Here is a 26505-nt window from a genome sequence, read left to right as displayed (position 1 = left end):
CGCACCCACCGACTTGCCTACATGTATCGGCCCGGGTAGCAATGAGCGAGGCTGGATGCCAGCAATGCTTGTTGTCGCGACCCGATCCCTCGCAACAACACGTGCGACGTCAACATCACGCATCCTGACAGCACTGGGAGAAACCCTTGGATTGCATCATCGTACCTTCGTCTTCTCCACTCTCTGTCGTTGTTGTCGTTTTTGTTACCAGACAAACATTATGCCTGTCACGGAAAGAGCGATGCGCCTTGTTGCTCAGCCCAACCCCCACCATATCATACATCTCTCTGCCCAAACCGTGGCCATGAAGAAAATCGCTATGCAAAACTATAAATATCCCTTATCCTACATTCCACATCGGCCTCGTCCATCACGGCCTTGTAACACCTGATCTGCAAATCATGCTGGAATCATCATCTGCATGTCTGATTGCGGAGAGCCGCATCAGCCGCTACTTGGCCGACACCGCTGCCATCCACTTCTGCTCGTCCTTCTTGTCGAAATGCAGGAGCATTCCCAGTACGGGGATGAGTTGTTGCTGGTACTTTTTGTCACGTTGCTCGAGGAACTGCAACAATACGTTCTTCAAGTACACGTAGTCGATTGCTTCTGCCACAGCTCCACCGCCCTTTGGTATCGGTGACGCGATGCGCGATCGTGATGACTCAATCGAGGATCTTGAGGATTGAGCAACCGACTCAGGGCCACGTGTCTTCAGATTTCGTAGCTCGTCGGACATTGCCTGCTGGTCGTCAGTATGTGCCATGGCAATCGTCGCAGAAGATCGTACCTTGCTAGACTTTTGAAGCTTCTCCAGGCGGCTTTGAGTCTCGTCAAATGCTCGTCGCAAATCGTTCTTTTCTTTTTCCAGTTCGTGAGCCTGCTTCTCACTTTCGTCAAGCGCGTCCCGAAGTTGGCTCATGGCGAGTCTGACTTCTGAAGCTTCTTCGCTAGCCTGTGCTGCCCGTCTCTCAAGATCTTCCGTCTGCTTGCGGAGCTCCCTTTCCGAAGTCACAAGGTCTTCTTTGTCCTCCACAGCGCGCGCTTGTGCACGCTCGGCGTCGCGAACCTTCTGCTTCAGTTCTTCCAGTTCTCGGGCTCGTCGGCGGCTGAATGTGCTGGCTTGCTCCTCTGCACGCTCGCGCTCTTCGATTGCAAGGTCGAGACGCTCCTGCATTTCACGCACGCGTGTTTCAGCTCGTCCTTGAGCGTCGTTCAATAGCCTCCTCATCGTCTCAGCTTCGCGTCCGCGTTCGCTCAGCAATCGATGCGCATCGGCAAGCTCCTCTTCCAGGCTTTCGCTTCGGGACCGCACCTCTTTCATCTGCGTACTCATCTCTTGTACCTGGTCCTGCATGCTACTCACAAAGTCTTGCGCGCTCGCAGATTGAGCCGACTTCATTTGGATTTCTTCACGTAGACTGCCCACTTCGCGAGTGAGCTTCGCAACTTCTTCCTCCAGATCATGCACCTTCTTGCGTGATGCTTTGAGCTCATCCTGTGCCTTTGACAAGTCTTTCGTCAACTTGTCCCGGGTTTCGATCACATCCCTCCGCTCTGTCTCAGAGTTCTGGAGGTCTCGCTGAATCTTTCTGTTCGTCTCCTCCAGCGCAAGCCTCTGGCTGGTCTCCTGTTTGATCTTGTCATTAAGAGTCTTGAGGTCGCTCTCCTTGGTTGATAGTTGGGACCGGTATTCGGCAATTTCCGACCTTAGATCTTTCTCGCGGTTTTCTAACCGTCGAACTTCTGTGGTCTTGGTAGTGAGCTCGTCCTTGGTGCTGCGTAGCTCGGCCACCTCCTTGCGCAACGACGTAAGCTCAGGCTGCGCCTTTTGCAACACCTCTCTCATATCGGTGAGGTCTTTGAAACGAGATGCAGCAAGCTTCTCTGCAACCGAAAGATCAGTCTGCAGCGTCTCTGCCTTTGCCTTTAGCTCCGTGAACTCTGCCGTCAGTGCCTCTCTTTCTTTCTGCGACGACTCTTGAGATGCTTTGCTGGTCTTGAGCTCAGCGATCTCAGCTTCCAGCTTGCTCAGGTTCTCTTGGAGTGCCGCCTTTTCAGCTTGCAATGTCTTGACCTTGTCCTTGGCCTCGGTATGTTCGAGGCCATAATCAAGGAGATCCTGGCGCAAAGTGTCAATCTCCTCCTGCATATCTTCCTGATCCTTGGCCTTCTTCTTCAGAAGGTCGATAGATGATGCCTTCTCAGCCACCTCAGTCTGCAGTGCGTCGATTGCTGCGGCCTTCTCTTCCAGATCAGACTTTAGTTGCGCCACATTCTTCAATGCGTCCTCAAGTTGAGACGGTGTGAACTCTGCATCGCGAGGACTGAGTAGTCCTTCAGCGTCTCCAGCTTCACTAGGCGTTGCTTCGGGCGTCAGCGCTCCGCTTGCAGCAGGGCCATTTCCTCCCTTCTTGTTCTTCTTGTTACGAGCCCTCTTCTTTGCTGCTGCGCTCTGAGAAGCTGGAGCTGGGGTTGCCTCTGGGGGTGGGACTGATTCTGGCTTGGTCGTCTTCTTCTCATCATTTGCTTTCTGCAAGTCTTTCTTTGCTTGTTCGAGGTCGGCCAGGGCACTATCACGCTTCGTCTCCATGGCCTTGAGTTGTTCGCGTACCTTGCTGAGCAGTCCGTCCATGGTCTCGTTCCGCTTTTCGGCCTTGGCATGTGTTTCGCGCAGTTGAGAAAGTTCACCCTGGAGTTCTTCGATCCGCCGTTGAAGTTCCTGCACCTGGTTATCTTCCACAATCTTCTCTCCTTTATCTGCGTGCAGATCCTCGAGTTCTTTGGTTGTTGAATCAAGCTTCGCCTTGAGCTCGGCGATAGTCTTCTCACTCTGCTCGTGGGCGTCCTTGTGTTTCTGAAGCTCTCCTTCAGCGCTTTCAACCTTTGCCTTGAGGTCCGCGATTGTGTTGGTGAGCTCCTTTTCGCGATCATCGGCGTCCTTTTGTAGCTTTTGGTGCGTGTCTTTGAATGTGTTCAGATCGTTTGTACTAGTCTCAAGGTTTTGCATGAACGACTGAGCGGACTCTTGCGCCGAGGAGAGCTCGTCCTTGAGCGACTTGTTCTCCTCTTCGAGCCTTCCGACCTTCTCCTCGCTCTCTTGCAGCTGCGACTGCAAGCGGGGTAGTTCGCTGTCGTAGGAGAAGAAGTCTTCGGTCTCTTCGGTGGTCTCGGTCTGCCTAGACGCCTTGGAGGGAGACGAAGGAGCGACGGATTCATTCTGTGTGGTAGAGTCATCCTGTGCAGCCTCATTGGCCACGGGCGCTTGTGACTTGAGCGTCTCCACCTCGTCTGTAGCCTCCTTTGCGCGTTTCTCTGCATCCTCAAGCTTCTTGTTGAGCTCGTCGCGTTCTTTGGACACGCGCTTGAGCTCCTCCATGAGCATGTCACTCTTGACGTTAAGTTGGCCTAGGTATTCGACGAATGCGCCAGTGTCGCTGACGGAAGTGAGGGGCGTGTATTCGCGGAGGGAGCTTTCAAAGGCTTCGATTGCGCCCACTCTGGCGTGTGCGATGCGGTACGACCGGAGGAGTTCTGGCAAGGGAATTAGCTTGGCGCATACAAACACAAGCCATCACCAACCAGTATACTTGGGCTCAAGCTTGTCCAGTCTGCGCAATCGCAACTGCACCTCTGGCGGAATCTCTGGCGGCTGTTCTGCCTTCTCTTCTGCTTCGGCAGTAGGCCCCTCGGTCTCGTCCTTGCTGCCATCGCCGTCCTCGGCACTGGCTTCTGCGGGTTGCGCCTTCTCCTTTGGTCGCGGTGTGCCGGCTCGACTTGGCTGGTCTTCTTCCTCTCCTATGACAAACTCCGGGTCAAACTCTGAGGGGTCAGGACCTTTGCCTGCCGGCGCCGTCTTGCTGCTATCGACATCTTTTGGTCTCGCTGGCCGCTTCGAGGGCGAGAGGTTCCGCGAATTGGATCGCCGTGTTGTCGAGCTGGATCGCACAGGCGTCGTGGGTGCAGTAGCTCTCTGGCGCGCCTGCTCTTCTGCTATTCTGGCGTCGATGGCTCCGCGAAGGCGCTGTATCTCCCGTCAGCTTTCCGGTGGTGCAGCCTACAAGGGGTCGAGGTACCTGGAACATGGTGGTGCTAAATTATGAAGAGGTATAAAAAAACATGCAAGAAGACAAGTGACACAGTAGTTTAATGGAATACCAGACACGGAAGCATGGGGGACAAACACTATTCTGACACGTTCTGGGGTCCGTCGCGGCCAAGTGACATGGATCACCCACGGCGCTAGCATCACGGTTCGGTAAGGCTAGTGCGGCGGGAATCCTCACTTTTTCTCTCGCAGCCCGTCTCCCCCACCACGACAACGACATTCGTGCGCAATGGCAAACGTCGAGATCTCTCTACCGCTGCCGGTCCTGCCTGAGGGCTGGGCTGGCGAGAAGGACTTCAAGGCCATCGGCCAGCTGAGCGAGGCAAACGACCGCAAGATCGAGCCCGTTGGCCCACACTTCCTCGCCTACGCCCGCAGAGTACGTTTTTGTGCCAACAACGACTGACCAACCCATGCAGTACTGACGATTTGTCTGTAGAAGCGCAACAAGCGTACTTTCTCCGAGGACGACCGCATCCAGGCGCAGGCTAACGTCAAGAGCGTCGAGGAGGAGGACCCCGATGACATTGATGAGCCTGAGGACCCGCTCATGTTGCAGCGTGAAGCCAAGGACTGGAAGGTAAGGACGACATCACCACGCATGTCACCAAGTCTATACTGATTTCTTCTTCCCTCAGTCTCAAGACCACTACGCTGTGCTCGGCATAACCCGCTACCGATGGCGTGCCACCGACGAACAGATCAAGCGCGCCCACCGCAGGAAGGTGCTCAAGCATCACCCCGACAAGAAGGCTGCCAAGGGCGGAACCGAAGACGACCAATTCTTCAAGTGCATCCAAAAGGCCCACGAAGTCCTGTCCGACCCCGTCAAGAGAAGGCAGTTCGACTCCGTCGACGAGGGCGCTGAGGTTGAGCCGCCGTCCAAGAAGGAGACGCAAAAGGGCAACTTCTACAAGCTTTGGGGCAAAGTCTTCGAAGCCGAGGGACGCTTCTCGAACAAGCAGCCTGTGCCCAAGCTCGGCAACGCCAACAGCAGCAAAGAGGAGGTCGAACACTTCTACAACTTCTGGTACAACTTTGACAGCTGGAGGACGTTTGAGTACCTCGACGAGGATGTGCCGGATGACAACGAGAACCGTGACCAGAAGCGTCACGTCGAACGCAAGAACCAGGCTGCGCGTCGCAAGAAGAAGACCGAGGACACTGCTCGTCTGAGGCACTTGGTCGACGACGCTCTGGCTCTTGACGAGCGTATTAAGAAGTTCCGTCAAGCAGAGAGCGCGCAGAAGAACAAGCGCCGTCTCGAAAAGGAGGCCGCTGAAAAGGCCGCAAAGGAAGAGGCCGAGAGGAAGAAGGCCGAGGAGGCCAAGGCTGCTGCTGAGAAGGAGGCTGCCGAGAAGGCCGCAAAGGCAGACAACAAGAAAGCAAAGGAGGCTGCGAAGAACGCAGCCAAGAAGAACAAGCGTGTTGTCCGTGGTGCTGTCAAGGACGCCAACTACTTCCACGATGCCGGCGACGCGCCCGCTTCCCAAGTCGAGGCTGCTCTCAACGACGTCGATCTGCTCATTGTCAAGATGGACAACGAGGAGCTGGCTGCCATTACCAGCAAGCTCAACGGTGAGAAGGACGCTGGCAAGATCAAGGCCATCTTCCAGGAGGAGGCCCAGCGTCTGATTGGTGCTGCGAAGCTTACACAGGGCGAGCTCAAGGCTTTGGCTTGAGAAATGCCCTGGCCGTGAACCCATTTCTTGATAGACTTTTAGACTTGGACGTAACGGGAATAATGACATGCATGCATTCCACCCTTGTGACAGTTGTCCTTATCTCTCGTCGTGAACGGCTTCTTGAACCGACTCGGTTTCGCCCTCTGATTCTGCTTTACAGCGACACCACTGCTTGGCGCCCCATCTGAGGTCATTCCTTTTTGCATGTGTCAACGCATCCAGCGGCGCGTTCCGCGGCACGCCAGGGTCCCGAGTACTATGGATGCGGATCGCGCGACACACCACCAAGAAGCCAAGCATGCCGTCACCCGGAACAGGCAGTGCATCAACGACGACCAAAGTTTGACTTGACCCGTTGCTCCTCTTCCACGGCCGCTGCAGAGACTTTTACCACATCCCCCACCGCATTCGTTAATCGCCCATTTACCCCGCGAGCAGCTAATTCCCCGCGCCAAGGACCCTGTCCACGACGCACAGCAGCACCGATCGCCTGCGCAAGCCCACGCCAGCACGTTTCTCGCCGTCGGACCTCACGGACGCTCCGCTCGCCTGATTGGACTTTGGTGCAAGACCTCGTGCCCGTAATCTCACTCCGACATCATCATGAGCGCGTCCCCGACGTCCAGAGACGGCCGGCATGCGTCTCCAGCGCCTCGCAAGTCCTCAGCCTCTTACAAAGTGAGCCCGTTGCAGCTTCCGACCGGCGGACACCTCGCGCAGGATAAAGTGAGGCAGCCTTCCATCCAGTTTCTCGCACACAGGAATTCGTCGCTCCCCAGAGGCGCCCCCAAGCCCCGTGAACGACGTCGATTGTCGTCACCGCCGCCTCCACCGTAAGTACTGGTTTACCATATGTCATGCACTCCCCGTAACTCCGAGTGCATGCGCACCTTTGCGCCTGTATATCTCTATCCCCGTGTCTATGGCGAACAAACATGGCGAAGTATGCTCCCGGTGAATCGGAGAATGCAGAGGGAGCACCATGTCTGGTGGCCTCTCACTCTGGCGATTGCATAGTCGCGAAACTCCATGCTGACACCGCTGTCTAGCGTCTTCCAACCCCGTGTATCTTTCGACACCTTCGACAAGCCCGCAGACTTCATCGAGGAGAGTTCCTTTACATTGATCGCCAAGCACAAAGACTACGAATACACCAAGCGTTCGCGGACGTTCCTGTGTGGTTTCGACGAGAACGAGTACTCAGTGTACGCTCTACAATGGCTTATCAACGAGCTAGTCGACGACGGAGATGAGATAGTGTGCCTCAGGGTGGTGGAGAAGGAAGACGCAATAGCCGGAGAGCGGAGTGTGGAGACTGGGCGATACCGTTCAGAGGCAGAGCACACCATGGCCGACATACAGAGTCGGAATCATGACAACAAGGCCATCAACCTGATATTGGAGTTTTCAATTGGCAAGGTTAACAAGGTTATCGATGACATGGTAAGTGTGCTTGTCGATTAGCTGTATCTCGATTAACGACTGGCCAGATCAATCTCTACGAACCCGCGATTCTTGTGGTTGGAACTCGAGGCAAGAGCTTAGGTGGATTCCAGGGACTACTTCCGGGTAGTGTGTCCAAGTACTGTCTACAGCATTCACCAGTACCTGTCATCGTTGTCCGTCCCACATCGAAACGCGACAAAGCAAAGAACAAGCGCACAAACGATCCAGATCGCCAAGGCTACAGGGAAATCCTTGCCAAGAGCGAAAGCCTTCCTGAATTCAACAGCCCTCGCAACAGCTTCTTCGCGAACGAGGACGAGGCAGCGATAGTTGCAGGCGCGGTGAACACACCCAAACCTGCAGCGGAAACGCATCCTCTAGCACAGGTGGAACAGGCGCCAGACAGCAGCGAGGATGAACTGGACACCGGTACTAGCACTTTGGTTGGAGATGATCCCCGAAGTCCTGGTCCTATGATGAAGAGCCCACATCTACAAAACCTGGACAGTCCAGAGCTTAGTAGCCAGTCTAGCAGCGAGGACGAAGACGACCAAGGCGGAGTATCAACTGCAGGCATATCCGCTGTGGATAAAGTGACAGGCGCAACGGAGGGACCAAACCTTGGCGAAGGAGAGGCAGGCGATGGAAACACGTCAATGTCCTACGTGAACAGTCTCATGAGTGGGGCTCAGAACAAGTCCGAAGACCCATCTTCGGCGCAGAAGGATTCGGAAGGCGCGTAGTGTTAGCATTAATACCCAAGATATCAGGCTCCCCACATCAGCCTCAAAAAACACAGTAAATTATAGTGTGTCGGATGTTGCTGCCAGACCCCGGTTGGATCGGCGTGACGTCGTTTCGTGTGGCTGCAGCGCCGCGACGTGCATGCGCGTCCCCTACGGTTCCCCGGCCTCGGTTCCTCGTTGCCTCACTTGCGTAACCTTACACATTCCCAGAATCTCAATGTGTCAACGTATCCATACCGTGCCGCGTAATCGATGGGTATACGCACCTCTCCCATAACCAGGACGAACTGGCAATACAAAGCAACCTCGCATTAGCTCCCGGATCACCTGAACCGCCAATCCGATGTTCCCGATCCTCCAAGACGACTGCGACGAGTGCATGCCCGACTATGCCTTGCATCGGAGTCCGATGAAAGTGGCCATATCGGCGCTACCTTTTATTCTGACCTTTTTGGTTGTCGCCTTTGTCGTGTCGCAGAGGCTCTTCCCCGTCTTGTCCGGCAATGCAGATCGCAAAGCGCATCACGATGGTGCGCGACAGCCTGTATCGACCCAGCGCGAAAGGACCACGATGCTGAGCCGTCTGCGTCCAAATGCACGATCGCTCGCAAGCATCATCTTCTCGACCAACTTTGCTCTTTCCGCTGTGCTAGCCGAACTCATCCTCTGCGAAATCTCCAACACCGTCAACCGCGCCACACGAACGCTGGCCCTCAAGATCACGCTTCCTTCCTTGCTCTTCCTCCTCGTCATCGCAACGCCGGCTTTTGAGATCCACTCGATCGTATCAGGGACGGGTCTGAATATCACTGGCGAGCAGAAGAGCCGACGTAGAGCAGCATGGGCATTGGAACTCTGTGGGCTGGCGGCATGGCTGGCAGGATTCTGGTATCTTGGGCGAGGCCTGCTGGGTTCATATCTTCATGAAGAGTCATACGAGCATGATCATACATTTAGTGAGGGCTGTCTGGAAAGAATCGGCATAATCGGCATCAGTTTAATGGCCTCACTCGCCGGATTCGCTGCCATATCTGCCCTCTGGCATACGTTTGGCGTCAAGTACCGCCCAGTAAGTCTGCGATCTTCTTTCCAGCAGTGCGAGACGCCTTTAATACATACTAATAGAGCACAGGTCACCGAGTCAGACATTGGTCGAAAGCAAGCCGGCATACAAGCTACAAACGACATGCTTTTGGCAAAAGAGAGCCGACTTCGCGCCGTCGAACGAAAGCTTGCGGATAACCCTCAACAAGGCTTCATGGGTCGCATAGTAGGATCAATTCGCGGAAACCCCGACATCCAGGAGCGGAACACTCTGCAGCTTGAGATTCAAGGTCTCGAAACTATGCGCCACACACTTCAGAACTCCCTGACGGTTCTTCAAGCTCGTCGCCAAAATCAACTGCGCTCGCACACTGCCAACGGGAAGCTGCTCAACATCGTCTCGTACATTTTCGCCATGTATTGTGCGTATCGCATCATTGCGACTACTATTACCACCTTACGTCGCTTCTCGTCCCCCAATGCGAGCTTTGCAAGCAATGATCCTATCAATAATGTCCTTGCCCTACTAGCGAAGCATTGGGATCCAACCATTGACCGAGTCGCCTGGAGTCGCACCATTTCCTTCCTCCTCTCTGGCGTAATGCTGCTGTTGTCATTCAACAGTGTCCTTCAGACCTTCTATCTCTTTGCCAGAGTAGTACCGGGCCTTCTGCATCACGCTAGAACAAATTTCGCCCTCATCATCTCGCAGATCACAGCGACCTATGTGATTAGTTCAGCGTTACTCCTGAGGAGCAATTTGCCGCCCGAAATGAAGAGCAAAATTGGTGATGCTTTGGGTGCGCCGTTGGAACCAGGTTTCACGGAGAGATGGTTCGAGGGCTGGTTCTTGGCTGCCAGTGCAGCTACAGTGTTGGGTCTCTGGCTGGGTAAGCGGCTCAAAGGAGGAGAATGGGATGACGACGGTGATGGTGGTGATGCCGACATAGAGATGGGCAAGAATGCTTGATGGGCTTGCGAAGTGAAGCACGAAGTCATCAGCTCATGACAAAATGAATGCATTAGTCACAATTTCAAACAGCTTTATATACACATGTTGCACTCTCGGCACACCCACCGACATGTCCGGACAGCTCGGCGAGGCCTATGGGGAAAGAGGCGCGCCCAACGCGTTGAGCGATAATAGCTACCGGCCGGGCATCGCTGCATGAACCACAAACGAACCTGTTAGCAAGCACCACACGCGCTTGCTAAGCATCCCATCCCCTGGCCCGCGTGCCCGCCATGGGCCCTTGCGCGCCGTTTGATTGAAAGTTGACGTCGATGTTGCCCGATTCAAGCGCGTTTCGCTATGTGACGTCAGGTCTAGTGGGGCACCTTCGCGCATGAAAAGAGGCAGAGGGGCAGCTTCGAAGGAACAACTCCATTGACACTCCCAAATCTTCTCACAAGCTCTACTACAGGTATGTTCTGATGGGATGTGGGAGCATCACGAGCGTTGGCTAATCATGGAACAGACTACAACTACACCTACACAACTGTATGTGTATCCCGAAGCTCCCACCCATCACGCAACCCAAGCTCCCAGCTGGCCAACCTTCCATTCAATAACCTACTTCGCGGTCATTTCCGCTAAATGAAGCCATCATCAACTGACATCCCATCACAGCCACCAAACCAATCCACATACCCACCGCCATCACGATGTCTGCCCCCAACGCCGGCCGCCAGTCCCCCGAGCCCGAGCGCCAATCCAGTGCGCAAGCCGGCCAGACCGCCGACAACGTCAACGACCAAGGTGCCGGCCCCAAGGAGGGTGCTGAGAAGTCCAGCGACAACACCAAGGACAGCCTGAGCTCAAACCCCCAGCACACTCTGGAGAAGCACGCTGAGGAGACTACTTCCAAGAAGGTCTAAGGGATGACTGTGTAGGGAATCTTCTAGTTGCGATACCTTCCTTTCGAATGGCATTATAAGCCAGGACTCGGACGTAGGACCTATGTGGAATCATTAGGCTGTCTCGAGGATGAATGAATAAATGAATGATAATGGTCATGTAACAACAACGTTTTGTGCTGTGCTTGTGTCTTGCTTGCGTGATTGTTGCGTGTGCATGTATGTTGATAGAAAGATGCACTATTGGTGCTTGTTGAATTGTAACGTATCCTTTTCTGTCCGATTATCTGCTGCATATGATGTTAGTTTCATGTCACAGCATAGCATAGATAGTGAGAACAAAAGACAAGGCAGGCAGACAGGGAGTCTGGTATCGCATGTGGGAAACATTTAAGCAAAAAGATCGACAAAAATTGGACGCTGTGGGAATTGAACCCACGACCTTTCACAAGTACGCACGTTGGATGATGCGAAGCGAAAATCATACCCCTAGACCAAGCGCCCATTAACTGACGATGGAAAATATGTGGATCAGACGCCTTATATGCTTAGCAAAAACTAGCGAGGCTGAGTTGCAGTGAGTACCCTGGCGCAGTCCGCATGCCTGAGAGGCTATGGGAATCGATGAAATCCCGACCAGGAAAATTTTTACCAACTCCTATAACCTGTCGCACATTTAGTAAACAAATCCCAAGCGTACTAGTCAAACAGTGGCGCGGCGATTGTTTCTTGCAAATCCTGCAAACCAATGCATGTAGAGATGTTACATAGATACTTACACCTCACCTGGAGTGCAATGTCACTTAGGTGGCATCGGGACAGAAAGCATACCCGCTGACCTATAACGTATGTCACGGTAACAAAAAGATCTTATAAGGACTGCGAACGCAATTGCGGGTATGTTTGGGCATATCTCCACCAGGCTTTGCTATCGTCACATACGCTACATGAACGAAAACCCTGTAAGTACACTGATTGAAATCTCATCTTCCGTATTTACTGGTGCCATACTAAGTTACTACCTCTCACTATGCGACACTTGGAATAACCACCGGTCCAACTGGTCCGCTACTCGCACCAATATTAGCCTGATGCATTGTCCTCGCACCCCAGTGATCCGGATAATCCACCGCGGTATGGAACATTTGATAGTTTGCCCACATGATGATATCACCCTCCTCTACTCTCGGCAGCATGATGTATTCTGGCTTGAGCACGCGTTCTTGGATCGGCTTGAGCCACTCCCTAATCTCGGCTACATCCTCGATGATAGTCGGCTCCTCATCTTCGCTCGAGCGGACAAAAGCTCGCCGGACGCAAATACCATGGACCATGAAGGCCCGTTCGCCCGTTACAGGGTTAACCCATACCATCGGGTAGCGCTTGACGTCTTTCTCATCGTAAGGGCCAAGATCTTCCAAGGATTTCTCTTTACCCTGGCTTACTACCCCTAAGCCGTGAGGTTGGGCTTTGCAATCACCCATCCACTGGTATGGGTGGGGTGCGTACTCGACCCATGAGTGATCAGCAATCTTCTTTTCTTGCTCTGTCATCATGTCGTATGTCTGAACGTTGCTGAAGAAGGCGGTCAGACCTGGCTCGGTCGTCATGGTCAGACCGCTGCCGTCATCCCAGTGGATGGTCAGTTCAGGGGATGTGGGTCGCTTGATGCAGCGGAGCGTTGTGAACCAGGCTGGGTCGCGGGCGTATAGCGGTGCATCGATATGCCATCTCTGGAAGCGTGTATGGCCTTGAGCATACTCTTCAGCTGGAAGTGGTTTGTCGTGCCATGCATGGGCGATTTCCTTCTTGATTGTCGTGTCCTTGATACCGTAATGGTCTGCTCCCTGGTAGCCTTTGCCAATCAGACGGACGTTTTCTGCACCCGGTATACCGACGACATCACGTCCTTTCTGAGGCGAATCAGTATGACACATCACCCAGGATGAAGGTTCTCATACCGACAGTAAGCCGCCCTGCTTGTGGAAGGTCTTCACGTCACCGTGGGAGTGTACGTGAGGTGCTTTTGGATCGAAGCGTGTGACGAGCTCCCATTGCTTAATGGGTGCGAGATCTTTCTGGCCCTTGACAACCACCAGCTTGTGGGTCCAAATGGCATCAGATAGTGCTTTCACGTCGGACTCTACAATAGAGCGTCAGCTCATGGCACTTCATCATCAAGTCGATGTTGTACTCACCACTGATGTTATCAAGATCGAGATCGTTAATGACCGCCCCAAAGTTGTGCTTCTCCTTGGCACTTCTCACCATCTCCTTGACCGTAAAGGTTGGCTCCGGGGCTAGGATACCAGGCGCCATGGTTCTCCGTCGATGTCGTGAACTTTGGTAACTAGCTATTTTCCTCTTGTATGGTCTCCTGTGAGAAGCTTTGAAGAGAAGAAGCGAAAGCTCAAGTGGTGAAAATGCGAAGCCAGATGTCATACACGTCTGCAAACATGGTCCCTGAGTGCATGACTGTTCTACTGCATATATGCTGAGTGTGGTATTATGTCCACTCACCCACTCTTACTCAAACGTCGTCCCCGCATCACCGACTAAGAGCTCGGATCTTATCATAGACCTTGTCCAAACTGTTCTTGATACTATTGTTGCATTGCCGAGCGTGAGGGGAACTAGCCGCCGGGAGTGGCTGACATGCAGCATGTTATCTTATCGGTTGCCGCATCGCGGCCGAAACCCGAACGTGAACGTTTCCGCGCTCGGCCGACTTCCTAGCGGTGCCTGATTTGGTGAGCCGATTGGTGGTTACATTGGCGTAGAGGTTGAAGGCAATGGTCAATAGCATACTCCGACACCTGGGCAACGTCAATTGTTACAGACTGTGCGACACATTGCCGACGCACGCGTGATAAGCATGAGCCGCGTAGAGAGTTGGTGAAAAATGTGACCGGGGATTTGTGATGTTCTTCCTCTGCGTGTTGTATGTGAAAAGGCTAGGAGGTTGACACGACGTGACGCGTGCTCCCCGGTGCGGACGCGCCAGAGGAGCTTCGCAAGTAGCCGACGTCATGCCGAAACAATGACATCGCTATGGTATTGCGTGGCTCGAGGAAAAACGAATCGAGATTTTGTGCAGAACTGTGCTTCAGGGAACATCCAAAGACGGACGGGCAGAGGGGGCTGGTGGACTAATGGTGGTGTGGCATGACTCGCCATACGTCATCGACTCTATTGTTCGCAATCACGGTCAGGCGCGTCCAGACAACAACATATGCATGACGCGAATCTCAGTGAGTAGCACTCGTCTTGTTTAATACTCCAGAAATTACATGTTCTATTTCAACAAACACACTCTGGCGGTTCTCCTCTTAACCAGAAGGATGATCGCTGGCCGCTATATTGCACTGATGCATTACGCGCGGGCCATAAGACTTCGGAAACTCGGTAATGCTATGCCATAGTGCCCGGTTATACCAGAGGATGACATCCTGCTCTTTATGCGGATGGGCGTAGATATTCTCAGGCTGCAACGCCGGCCGCATGATCTTATCGAGAAACGCCCTGACTTCTTGCAAGTCCTCCACGACCGTTTCTGGCCCATTCGGGCTGCTCTTGAGGTACAGCTTCAACGCGCCTTGGCCATGAACTTGCAGTGAATTTTCACCAGTCTTCGGGTTTGTCCATACGATGGGATAAACACACACTTTACTTCTGTCCCACTTCGGCAGTTTGTCCAGCGGCATCTCAAGTCCTTCAGTCTCGATAGAATGTCCAAGGCGGGTGCTGTGTGCTTTTGACATCCACACAAAAGCATGTGGGGCGTATTCGATTTTGCTATTCATTGCGATGTTTCGGGTCTCTTCGTCGAGCAGAGCCAGCGCACGGCTGCCAGCGACCATTGCTGTGGCTCCTGGCGCCATTTTCATCTGGGTTCCTGCTTCATCCTCCCATCGCACGGTCACATCTGGACCCTTGGGGGTACGGACAGCCAGAAGGCAGCCTACGCGTGGAGGAGGGATGTCGTACAAAGACCCATCGAAGTGCCATTGGTAGAAACGTGAGGCGCCGGCTTCGCGTTCTTGCGCTGGTATATGTGGTGGAAGATGAAATTCTTCGTGGTCGATACCCTGTACTTCAAAGCCGGGTGGGAAGCCGAAGTGGCCTTCTGGAACGGGTCCGCGGCCAAGGATATGAACTTGTGGTTGCACTGGGATTGCTGGACGCTTGGGAATACCATAAAAATCGACACCGTTATAGTGTGTAAGGAAAGGGTCATGACCGTGAGCAAAGCCACCAGTCGTCTCCTCGCGGTCGAAGCTAAGGCTAAGTTGGTACGAGGAGATCGAGTATACATGAACGACTTACTTTGCAGTCAGCAAGTATTGTTGCTGTGGCTTTAGCATCTGTGGCTGCTGTTTGAAAACCAGCAATTTCCACTTATGCAGGGCATCGGAAATGAATGCGAAGTCTGCATCTGTAAAGTTGTTCAGGTCGATACCGTAGATCTCTGCGCCGAAGTCTACTTGGCTGTCTTCCGCGTGTTTGATGGGCACAACGCGTCCAGTGGATGTATCGGCGTGCGGGAGATCGAGGATAGGTTTCTCTGCTTTGAGGCGCAGGCAGTTGGACTCCTCAGTTATGACTGCTGTAACGACCATTGTGTTGCGTTGCTGTACAGGAATCGGGTATCGAAATATTCAAACTGCAACCAAGAAGGCCCTTAGATAGTCCGGAGACCATTGCTGATTGTACGAAATGCACAGTTTAGGCTAGGCAGATACGTGTTAGTTGCCAGCTAGGAGCAAGGTTGAATGATGTCCACTCCGGGGCGACGATCGCGGGCTAGGTGGATTGATACCACCTCGGGATCCGATCAGCCACCTTCGGTATCTCGGCCGAGTATCCACTTCCGCAAACCTCTAGACACACCAGGAAAGTCACTTAGCTATCCATATCGTTCAAAGACGCAGCTGTACAGGATCTTTGCTGTCGTATTTGTACAGCCACGAGTTCTTCGTCCATGGCCTGTGATATCACTCCCATGCTTCCGACATGATTGCCCGCAATCTTACATCTTCGTACTTCATCACGGCTTCTGGTACAAGGACACATTATCTGCAAGGTGGTAACCCTTCTGGCCCGCTTCTAGTCTGCCTACACGGATTGGGTGGCTCAACCGAGACATTTTTGCCACTCGTATCCTCTTTGCCTCAGACCCATAGCCTCGTTCTCATCGACTTTCCTGGCTTCGGAAAGACACCATTAGCAGAATCTGAAGAACCAATTTCTATAAAAAGCCATGTCGCCGACTTGAGCGACCTCGTCGCATCTTTACAAGGAACTTCGAGCGACCCAGCTTCATCCGGAGTCGTCATCATCGGACACTCTCTCGGTGCCATTATTGCTTTGCACTATGCCGCGAGATATCCGCAAATCGTTACAGGCCTCGTACTCATTGGTCCTGGTAGAGCGGCAGGCCACATACCAGCAGTCCGGCAACGCATGCTCGACCTCGCGGCTGCGGTGAGGGAGAAAGGCATCAGCTATGCGGCAACTGTCGCGACCAAATCAAACTTTTACGACGACACGTATGTGTGGCTTGAAGTCTGGTGAATGTTTGAGAATCCGCTGACGACAAACTTATAGGCAATTCCGAAAAGTAGACCCGGCCGCTAGAGAAGCTGTGCGGATTGACGTGAGCTCTGCAGATCCAGAAGCCTATGCGCAGATATGTGAAGCTATCGTGGCTACTAGTCACACTGACCCGCAGTACAAAGACATCACCTGCCCTATTGTCTTCGTGGCAGGAGACAAGGATATGATCAGCCCAGTGGAGCGATCGAAAGGTCTCAGCTCACTGGTTGGGGGAAGGAGTTGGGTCGTCGTTGTTCAAAGTGGACATCAACCGATATTGGAGGATCTTCCCGGCGTTGAGAGAGCGATACAACAGCTATTCGAAACCATGGCTTAGTGAGATGGCAAATGCCGCGTGTTGATGTCAATGGTCAAAAAAAGCGACTTGTGATATAGCTTTCGTTCCACATTTTGTAGAGAATAGTATGCCATGGTGAATGGATGCTGGCCGTGGATCAAGCGCCTGTAAAGTCATGGTTTGCTAGATATAAGAGATCATCGAAATAGTTGGTGCCTCCTAGACCTGACGTTGATGACGGAAAGTTGGGTTCTAATTGCCCAAAACCTGCTGAGATTGGATCATCCTCTTGCGAGTGGTATACGGAACGCGGCTCAATCGGACAAGGCGACGTGCCTATATTATGCGGCAAAGAGTTTCCATTGCCACTGTTCGTTCGATAAAAGTCCTTCACCAATGCCGAAACATCGAATTTGGTAACGGATGTGCCGTCTCTATTACGTTTCCTCCTTCGCTGCGCTAGGATATCCTGAGACGTCTGAGTAACCAGAGCTTCAAGAAGCCTGCTACCTCTCGTAGCGATCATGCTCTCTGGGCGCAGTTGAAGGATTTGTATAATATCTTGAACGAGTTCGCGGTGCTCCAAACTTTCATTGTCGTACACGTCATGATGGAGTACGTCGAGTAACAAGGTGATGGATGCAGCGACGGCGAATGCTTGATGAATCCACAAGGTAGGACCATCTTCCCCGAGGAGGCACTTGTACTCCTTGATAATCGTTTTCGAGGCTGCTAGGCATGTCCGGCGGGTAAATGCAAAGGCGGGGTTGACAAAGCTGTCTAGTAGAAACGAGCGATGAATCATAATGATCTTGTGACTCGAGGTGATGGCCAGAGCACGTCGCGCCCAAGGTACCCACGCCGGCCAGGATGGATCCAAAGGTGTATTCTTCATGAACAACGGCCTTTCGCGGGTAGCTAGTCCGCGGAGTCGTGCGTCCCAATGCAGGACTTTCTCATAACGAGTATAGGGTGTATTAGATGAGATGAGGCCATCTTGAAGTTGGGGCATGATTATTGCAATGTCGCGCAGAAATCGAGAGTAGCTAGTGATGGTAGGGATGTCTGGATCGGCTGGAAGCAAATCATGGTCGTGGCTATTCGAGGGTGGTGCAGATGTTGAGTACCTGGGGCTGATGAGATAGCTCTCTGAGAAAGGTATGCTGAACCAGTCTTGGCTGCAAAGCTGACACCATACCCGGCGACCAGTCTCGTTCGATACATTACCTCTCCCAGTATCTGATCCCAAACGATGGATGCCCAAAGATTGTGCAATGCGGACCGCGGTAGCAAGATGGATGCTCTGCTTCGTACTGAATCCCAAGAGATGAGCTGAGACAGTTGCCGTAGCGATAGCCTGGCATGAGAGAATGCTCAAATTGCTCGTATAATCTGCACGGTTGAGACAGATGTATATGGCCTGGTACCATCGCCGCGATAGCTTTTGTCGTTCGATCTGATCGAAACCCCATGATTCCGCACGCGTATCAGGTGCGCAAACGAGACTCGCAGTGAGAATAGAGAACATTAGGGCCACCCACTGTAGATCCACAGAGGTCTGATTTATGAGTCCGTCATGCTTGTCGTAAAAATCGCGAAGCTGCGCCTGGAAAGTGGGAGCGAAGTAGCTGCCGTGATACCACAGCAGACAGTCACGATGATAGTCGACCAACTGTCGCACTTGGTGTGAACTCGGTAGCAGGAGTTGAAGCACTGGAAGTTGCGACAAGTCCTCTAGTGTACCCGATCCAACTTCGGCGGGTACGTCATCGGCGGGTTCAAGAGAGGCGACAGTGTGGCAGTCGGGGTCTTTCCTCCTTCCCCAAGCCAAAAACTCTAGCACGGTCGCAGCATCTCGCGAGACGGTCGAATCGTCGGCCTCATCGGCGGACACGTTAACAAGTCCACGTTGGGGCGTGTCGGGTTGCAGACTACGGGGTGGGGTCCTAACATCCATGGAGCTTCGCTGGCTCGTCTCGCTTTCGAGCTGTGCGACTCGCTGTCGCAGATAGTCAAGCTCATGGGCTCTTGACTCTGAAGACGGTGGTGGAGGGCTTATGTCGCGATGGAAGTTGTCGACGCCACACGTATCTTGTTGGCCTCTCCTGACGCAATTGTCGCAGGGTACCGTCTTGCTGCATTTGACTTTCCTCCTTGCACAAGCTGCGCAAGTCAGCCGACTTCGCGGTTGAGCCGACATGCCAGTTCAAAACCAAATGAAAGGTTCGAAGCGAATTCGATTGCCGCCATGGTTCGAGAGAGGCGAAGCCGCCAAATGATAAGCGCGGAGGATGCGAGATGGTTGGGGTGGAGGACGCGGTATGATAAGCGCGGGCTACCCAGCGCGACACCGGCCGAGTTTCGGCTGCACCATCCTATCCAGGTGGCGTACACTTGCCATATCGTCCCAACGCGTCGCATCACCACAGAACACCTTTTCTCGGATGCAGAAACACGATAGCGAGCTGTACGAGGGATGCACAATCTCCGATAGCGATGATTGTCTGTCCAATCGTGTTGACGCAGATGATAAGGCCGGTCTAGGCTACCCCATCTTCCCCCAGTGCGACGGAACGCAAGTATGCCTATCTATCTTGGACACTGATTCAAGTATGTAGCGCAAACACCCTAGGGTTCATATAGGCTGTCATACTGTCGGACGACGTGTTGAATCTACACAGCTTCATCATCATGCTGACACCGGCCAACCTGCGCAATCGCAGCCATGCGGCAAAAGAGAAGGTCAAGCTCCGGGTGACACAACCATCGAGTTGGGTGCTTTCCAAACAGAACAGTGGCATCGCACCACCTGATGTATGGACTAACGCGGACATGGAGCCTGTGCCTCCAGAAAAACGCACATGGGGTAAAAGTGCCTTCGTAACGTACTGGTTCAGTGACCTCGTCACGATATCAACTTGGAGCTCGGGATCAGCCATATTCACCTTGGGTAAGCGCTTGTCCTCCGCTGCGTTGAATTCTGTGAATACCGTACTGATGGAAGTAGGCTTGACGGCGACTGACGCTGTGCTCATAACACTTGTGGCAGGCATATGCAACGCCCTGCCGACTGTTCTCAATGGCGCCATCGGCTCGAATTTACACATCCCATTTCCCATAGCATCTCGTGCCAGTTTCGGATACTGGTTCAGCTACTTCGCTGTCGTGAGCAGAGGTATCCTGGCCATGTTCTGGTTCGGCGTACAGACAGCCAATGGAGGTACATGTGTCACTGCGGTACGAATCCTCAAGCAAGCTAGAATATATCGAATTGACCTGACTTGCCTTTCTAGATGTTGAATGCTATCTGGCCAAGCTTCCGAGATGTTCCAAACCATCTACCAGCATCCGTCGGTCTTACCACAGCTGGAATGATCTCATACTTCTTGTATTGGCTCATCCAGTTTCCGTTCCTTCTCATTCCAACACATAGGCTGCAATACATGTTCTGGGTAAAGACTGTACTGTTACCTCCTGTGGCCATTGGCATGACTGTGTGGGTTTCTGTCAAAGCAGGTGGAAATGGGACCTTTTTCACGCGTCCAGCTTCAGTGCATGGTGCTGAGAGAGCTTGGCTCTGGCTGTCAAGCATGACTAGCATCACTGGGGGATACAGCACTCTCGCTGTCAATATTCCCGACTTCTCACGCTTTAGCAAGGACCCTAAAGCACAATACTGGCAGCTGCCGGTAATCCCGTTCTTCAAGACCATGGTCGCTCTTATGGGGATTGTCTCCGCATCAGCCGCTCAGCAGATCTGGGGCACGGCTTATTGGACACCGCTGCAGATCATCGATACCTGGATGGACACTTCTGGTGGTCGTGCGGCAGCTTTCTTCTGTGCTTCGATTTGGTTACTTGGGCAACTCAGCGTTAACATCAGTGCAAACGCCGTGTCTTTCGCCAATGACGCCACGACGCTCGCACCGAAGTACATCAACGTGCGCCGCGGCTCCATTCTTGTGGCTTTCATCGGCGGCTGGGCCCTGTGCCCTTGGATCATCGTGGCTTCTGGAAAAGCGTTCCTAAACTTCATGAGCGCATATGCAATCTTCATGGCGCCTATGGCAGGTATCCTATTCACCGACTACTGGATAGTCAAGCACAGAAAGTACGACGTGCCTGCCTTGTATGATCCACATGGTATTTACCGATATGGTCGCTACGGCACAAACTGGCGCGCTGTTGTTGCCACATTCGTTACCATCATCCCTCTGCTACCAGGATTGGCCAACAAAGTGAACCCGAAATTGAAGCTTGCAGCCGGCTTGCAGAATCTCTTTACATTCAATTGGCTTTATGGTTTCTTTTTGTCTATCTTTTTGTACTACGTTTGCAACCTCTTCTTCCCAGCTGAGGAGACGCTCGTCCCACGTATCATAACCGGCTTTGAGTATTTGGAAGGGGTCGAGGTCGATACTGAAGCGGGGAGCCTATCGCTCGATGGTAAAAGTGGTGGAGATAAGGTTGAAGCTGGAACACATGTGTCTCCTCGATCTTCAAGCCAGGTCCAGGACAACTAAGGGGCGATATATTGTATCACGTGCGGATTAGATTAAAGCCCAATGTCCTCTAACTTTCTACCGTCTTCCAATCCCCATGTCCAAACATCTACATCGAGCTCCTCACCTGACCATCGAACACCCTTTACACTTCTCACCCCATGGTTCGTGAACCCCAATCTTCTGAATAATCTTCGCGCTTCTTCGTTGTCGGCATCAGTCATACCCGCGATCTCTTTCACGCCCTTCTCGTCGGCAAAGTATTTCATCAAGCCTTGTGCAGCTTCCGTTGCGTACCCTTTGCCATGATAACGCTCAATCATGCTGAAGCCTAGATCCGGTATGGTAGGTGCTTGTTCACCTGGGATACGACCAAGTTGCATGGTAACATATCCGATGTGTTCCAATTCCCTTTGGGAGAATGGAATACCGGCCTTCCCATCTTCATTTCCCGCGTCTGGTTTCAAGCTGACTATGTAACGTCCATAGCCCTCCGTGCGGAGTTTCTCATCCCCATTACCCATGATCTTCCTCACGGCTTCGCGATCTGGTACTTCCTCAACTATGTTTGGATGCCGTCGGAGGGAGGGAGCACCATGGAGGAGCTCCAAGACAAAATCGCAGTGTGCGTCGGAAGATGGGTCGCCGTAGGAAAGGTACAGACGAGGAGTCGACAAGTGAAAGTCGTATGGTGACATTCTGAGGTTCGAGGATAGGATTCCGCTGGTTTGCAATAATCCAAGGCTTTCTTTGCTATAGCTTCGTTTATGAATACACTGGACGCATCAAGGAGTACAGATGGAAGCCTAGACTCGTTATGAGTCATCACCGTGGCTCCCTCAGGCAGCCAGCGCTAGGGAGCATGAGGAAGCTCAAAGTTGTTGACGCTGATATCGCGTGCTCTCTTCTCAAAACACAGTATTGTTGTATGTGGCTCCTCCGGACAACACTGCTCCGGGCCAGAGATATCGATCAACCAATCTTGTTTCCAAAGGAATAAATCCGCGCCTGCTCGCTCTCGGCCAGTTCATTCTTGCGAGCCAACAAAACAGGCCTGATGAAATCAACTAGCTATCCCAAGTCTGGTGTGCCTAAGAAGTTCAACATATGAAGAACTGAGCTGCCAGTCGATGTGATGTACTCAGTCCCCCTAGCTACATCATCTTCTTGGCACTGATGTGGTATGAAGAGGTGATGGGTTGCCGGTCGTGTTGACACGCGACTATGTTACTGTGAGACATATTGCAGTAGTTGTAATACTACGACTACGATGCTTAGTGAGGACAAGAGAGTAGCAGATGCGGGGCGTAAAGCTTGAGCTGCCAAAGGGCCACGATATGGCTAAGCCTCTTACGGCAAGTGGGTGGAAATAGTGGGAACCCCCGCCTTCCGGTATTCTCTTCTTTCCGTACCTCAACACCTGGCTTCTTCGAGTCACGAAACGTCGCATACCTACAAACACCATGGCACCACTTTCCGGATCAGCCAAAAAGAAGAAGCAGAAGGAGAAGGAGAGAGAGCTCCAACGCCTCAAGGTGATTGAGGAACGGCAGGCGGGGTCGGACACGAGTCCTGATGAGGACATTCCGGCCAGCCAGCCTTACGGACCCTGGGATGAGCCAAAGGAGAAATGGGATGCACGTCTGGAGGCTCAACCTCCGGCTGAAAAATACTCCGACTTCGAGAAGCGTGCAAAGGCCAGAAAAGGGCAGCCCATCGAATATCAGCCCGCTGCAGTCCCCGATGAGCAGACGCTGCATGTAGATGCATCTACCAAGTTTGATAGCACCGCAAAACCTGTTCAAAAGCTTGTTTTTGCTCCTGGTATCAACGTAGACGAGTATGTCGTACTCTGGCCGAGACCGTAGTCACTTTTGCTGATGATATTCAGCACCCTCATTGACGTCATCGCGAATGCAGATGCTGCATTCCGGGCCGCAGTCCGCGTGTTCATCGCCGGTGATCCTGAAAGAAAGGAGGCAATTGAGATCACAAGCGCTGGCGTGGAGAAGCTCACCAAAGCCCTTCCTCAACTAGAGGTTATCGCTCTCCATGGCACATCCAAGCTCACCCGTACCGCATTCCCAACAATTCTCAAAAACTGCGCGAACATCGAATCCGTCACTCTGACAGTAGTCCAAGGCCAGAAGTCCAAGCGCATACGTCTCAATAGCACACTCGAGTGGCTAAATGACAAAACCTTCGTTCCGAAGCTACGATACCTCGAATTCCGTGGCGTCTACCATGAGGCTTTCCGTCGCGAGTTCCTTGAGTTCCTTACCCAAAGCAGACCGGCACTAGAGATTGTTTTCGAATATGATCGGCCAGCAGTCCTAATCCGAGATAACGAGACCGTTCCGCTCGACCGCGTTCCTGCTGCTGGTAAATAGAACAGACATGCTCGAGCAGTCCGGAATCAGAGCGCAAGTATAGGATGGAGATGAAGTGAGTAAATCTATGCCAGCGGTTGCATTTCCGATGGACTGCTAGCGGGTAGGCCTTTGACTGACAGAACTTAGCAGTGTTCAAGTGACGCTCTCCGTCAAACTCTCTGTGACCTGTGGATACCGCAAAAACGAGAATGTAAAGTTTAGGCCGTAGGAGGTGGTTCACTCATTGGACATTATGAGACGGATGGAAAGAAAAGCATAGCCGACAAAAGAAAGTCTTCTAACTTCCGACGGCCAAGCGGTAAAACCAATAAATGAAATACAACCACTTTTGGCGGGAACGAATCAAGACTAGAGAGCTACGGATCCGACGCGTGATCAATTTAAGACACTGACTGAGCCACAGCGTACGTACTAATTTTCTGTCGGAATTAGGAAGCATCGGCGACAAGAAGGCCAAGCTTCGCATGAATAAGATTTGATGAACGGAGATAGCCGCGAAATCCGAGCAGTTGAGGCTGGTGCAAGTCGAAGCATTATGCGCCTTGTTTAACTATATCTGAACTCTGTTTGAAACGCTGGATACAGGTATACATGTGTTGAGAATGGCAGTAATGCGCGTTCTTTATATCTACCCATGATTACGACTAGGGAATCGCGCACTTGTTCTACTATACACTTGACCGAATACCGAGCGCGAGTGCGAAAACGAGTCGGTAGTGGGTCTAGCCGCCGTTCTCATGGCACCGGCGCATCAGCTCAGGCACTAATGGAAGCTAACGTGGACTTTATGCAGGCTGCTGACGCCCATCGAAGCACCATCAGCCCATACTAGACCTCAAATCCCCGCTAATACCTTGAAACATGATGCGGCTATGCTGTTTCTCGAAGCGGGGCTCGAATGCAAAGGTCCGATTTGCGAACCGTCATCCATCTGCATATATGCTCGCATTCACTCGGAGCATAACAACCTCAAACACGATCTTCCCTTGCCGCAATGTCAGCAACTCCGACGCCATCAGATTCCAGCCATTCAGATGCTCTTATCGAGTTCGCTTGGTCGTCTCATCGACCAGAGCTGCGCAGCGAGAAAGAAGATTGGATGGGTGTAACGAATCCCGTTGAAAGGCGAAAATTACAGAATCGCCTAAACCAGCGAGCACGGAGTGAGTGGCACTGCCGGTTAGCGGGTCAGGAACAAAGAACATAACCTGACATCTTGCAGGAAATCGTGCACAAGAGAAGAAAGCCGCCATCAAACAACCACACCGTGTCGTTGGGCCGGACGAGTTCCACGAGAGCGATGCATCGGGTCGTGAATGCAGCACGTCCGACACATGCAAAGATGGTTCTAACGAACCAGATGGTACAATAACGCAAAAGTCATGCATGGCCGCTCATCCTAGAGTGAAAGAGCTTATGCAGCGCTTCTCTGAACATGCATATGCCAGCTACATGCAAGGGACTCCCGCCTTGTCACACTTGCCACTCCTTCTCAAGTACAACGTAGCTAGTGGTCTCGCGCGGAATGCCGGTTTACTGGGAGTTACAGCGCAGTACTATGATTGGTATGGCATCTCGCCGCTGAACAAGCAGGGCCCACTCTTGGGCTCGGAAGCTGCAGCAGGATGGCCTGCATGTCTACAGCCTACTCAATTACAGAGATCCATAAAGCACCATCCCTGGCTTGATCTGTTCCCCTGGCCCAAAGTGCGCGACAACATGCTCCTGGCATTTCAATGGACAGAGCCCATTGACTATGAAGACGAGCTATGCATCGATGTCTGCGAATACAACCATCTAGATCGCAAACCAATATTGATAGTATGGGGTCCTCCAGAAGATTATCGCAGCTGGGAAATCGATCCGGGATTCCTCGAGAAGTGGGGCTGGTTGCTCAGCGGATGTCCCGAGGTGTACGAAGCCACAAACTACTGGCGCGGAACACGGGGCGAGAAGCCGATCACGCCACAGCAGTGGCATAACATGATGCTGAAGAGTTTGCCAGATCAGTTCCGCTAACGGTGTTATGACAAGGGTGTCAGCAGAGCGTGTGTGGAGCGGACCCTGCATGCATGACGCCAGGGAATGGAGGTAACGAAACTATACCTATATAACGCGATCACGCTCCGTCACATCTATCGTCCAAGTGCCAGAACCGCCAACCATAACGACTACGCTGCTCTCGCTCGACACGACGCGAATGGCATGGAACACCTCACGTCTTATCGTCTACTGCCGATGTCAAGGTTTCATCCATTGCACTAGGCAGAAACATCATTGGCAGCTCACGGAGCAGACCGTTTGGTGTCAGCGAGGATGCCGTCTCTCTGTTAGACACCTATTTTGACCTTGGCGGCAGCTTCATCGACACCTCGAGCATGTAAGATCCGGGGGATTCTGAGAAGCGCATTGGCGAGTGGATGGAGCAGCGTGACATCATAGACCAGAATGTTATCGCAACAAAATACGGAGCAGGTTGCAGGGCCTACAGTCGCGAGAATCAACCGCCATCTGTGAGGGTCGGCCGTATAGTATGAGGCTGGTAGCAGCGGACCAGGTAACTTGCTAGATGGCAGCTTAGATTGATGCACCGCCTAACAACTCGGGATACGTGCCTCGGTTGTGAGGAAAATCAAAGTCGCGGAAGAAGAGAAGAATCATGTGAAACGAGTGTATTTAGCTGTTATGCAGCTTCTATGTAGTAATGAAGTATCATCCAACGCCCTCTCAATTTGTATCCCACCATGTTGTCCTATCCAACTTTCCATCTCTTCCTTCCTCCGATCGATATTCTGTTACGGTGATCACACGCCAGTCGAAGAGTTTCCCCG

General features: G+C 52.6%; 9 protein-coding genes across 9 annotated transcripts; 6 read left to right on the top strand and 3 right to left on the bottom strand.

Annotated features, from left to right (window-relative positions):
* Positions 1-451: 451 nt before the first annotated feature.
* Positions 452-4085, bottom strand: ACET3X_000209 (uncharacterized protein; the record flags this gene model as incomplete). The annotated part of the gene is made up of 4 exons (XM_069447438.1): positions 452-742; positions 791-3534; positions 3583-4024; positions 4077-4085. The coding sequence occupies 4 exons, from the start codon at positions 4083-4085 to the stop codon at positions 452-454; spliced, it is 3486 nt and encodes a 1161-aa protein (XP_069310451.1).
* Positions 4086-4337: 252 nt separating this feature from the next.
* ACET3X_000208 (uncharacterized protein) lies at positions 4338-5790 on the top strand (the record flags this gene model as incomplete). The annotated part of the gene is made up of 3 exons (XM_069447427.1): positions 4338-4487; positions 4548-4688; positions 4747-5790. 3 exons carry the CDS (start codon positions 4338-4340, stop codon positions 5788-5790), a joined length of 1335 nt encoding a protein of 444 aa, XP_069310450.1.
* Positions 5791-6396: 606 nt separating this feature from the next.
* ACET3X_000207 (uncharacterized protein) lies at positions 6397-7982 on the top strand (the record flags this gene model as incomplete). Its single annotated transcript, XM_069447416.1, has 3 exons — positions 6397-6626; positions 6843-7236; positions 7284-7982. The coding sequence occupies 3 exons, from the start codon at positions 6397-6399 to the stop codon at positions 7980-7982; spliced, it is 1323 nt and encodes a 440-aa protein (XP_069310449.1).
* Positions 7983-8556: 574 nt separating this feature from the next.
* On the top strand, positions 8557-10907 carry ACET3X_000206 (uncharacterized protein; the record flags this gene model as incomplete). Its single annotated transcript, XM_069447405.1, has 5 exons — positions 8557-9054; positions 9118-9919; positions 10384-10453; positions 10508-10530; positions 10660-10907. 5 exons carry the CDS (start codon positions 8557-8559, stop codon positions 10905-10907), a joined length of 1641 nt encoding a protein of 546 aa, XP_069310448.1.
* Positions 10908-11914: 1007 nt separating this feature from the next.
* ACET3X_000205 (uncharacterized protein) lies at positions 11915-13205 on the bottom strand (the record flags this gene model as incomplete). The annotated part of the gene is made up of 3 exons (XM_069447394.1): positions 11915-12799; positions 12848-13029; positions 13085-13205. 3 exons carry the CDS (start codon positions 13203-13205, stop codon positions 11915-11917), a joined length of 1188 nt encoding a protein of 395 aa, XP_069310447.1.
* Positions 13206-14215: 1010 nt separating this feature from the next.
* On the bottom strand, positions 14216-15505 carry ACET3X_000204 (uncharacterized protein; the record flags this gene model as incomplete). Its single annotated transcript, XM_069447383.1, has 2 exons — positions 14216-15164; positions 15213-15505. The coding sequence occupies 2 exons, from the start codon at positions 15503-15505 to the stop codon at positions 14216-14218; spliced, it is 1242 nt and encodes a 413-aa protein (XP_069310446.1).
* Positions 15506-19470: 3965 nt separating this feature from the next.
* ACET3X_000203 (uncharacterized protein) lies at positions 19471-21302 on the top strand (the record flags this gene model as incomplete). Its single annotated transcript, XM_069447372.1, has 3 exons — positions 19471-19729; positions 19787-20016; positions 20073-21302. The coding sequence occupies 3 exons, from the start codon at positions 19471-19473 to the stop codon at positions 21300-21302; spliced, it is 1719 nt and encodes a 572-aa protein (XP_069310445.1).
* Positions 21303-22744: 1442 nt separating this feature from the next.
* Positions 22745-23671, top strand: ACET3X_000202 (uncharacterized protein; the record flags this gene model as incomplete). The annotated part of the gene is made up of 2 exons (XM_069447361.1): positions 22745-23121; positions 23173-23671. 2 exons carry the CDS (start codon positions 22745-22747, stop codon positions 23669-23671), a joined length of 876 nt encoding a protein of 291 aa, XP_069310444.1.
* Positions 23672-24668: 997 nt separating this feature from the next.
* ACET3X_000201 (uncharacterized protein) lies at positions 24669-25693 on the top strand (the record flags this gene model as incomplete). Its single annotated transcript, XM_069447350.1, has 2 exons — positions 24669-24837; positions 24897-25693. The coding sequence occupies 2 exons, from the start codon at positions 24669-24671 to the stop codon at positions 25691-25693; spliced, it is 966 nt and encodes a 321-aa protein (XP_069310443.1).
* Between the last annotated feature and the right edge of the window lie 812 nt (positions 25694-26505).

The sequence above is a fragment of the Alternaria dauci genome, chromosome 1, assembly GCF_042100115.1.
Source record: "Alternaria dauci strain A2016 chromosome 1, whole genome shotgun sequence".
Classification (NCBI taxonomy): domain Eukaryota; kingdom Fungi; phylum Ascomycota; class Dothideomycetes; order Pleosporales; family Pleosporaceae; genus Alternaria; species Alternaria dauci.
The sequence above is the reverse complement of the archived record's forward strand: the minus strand, read 5'-3'. Positions and strand labels throughout refer to the sequence as shown.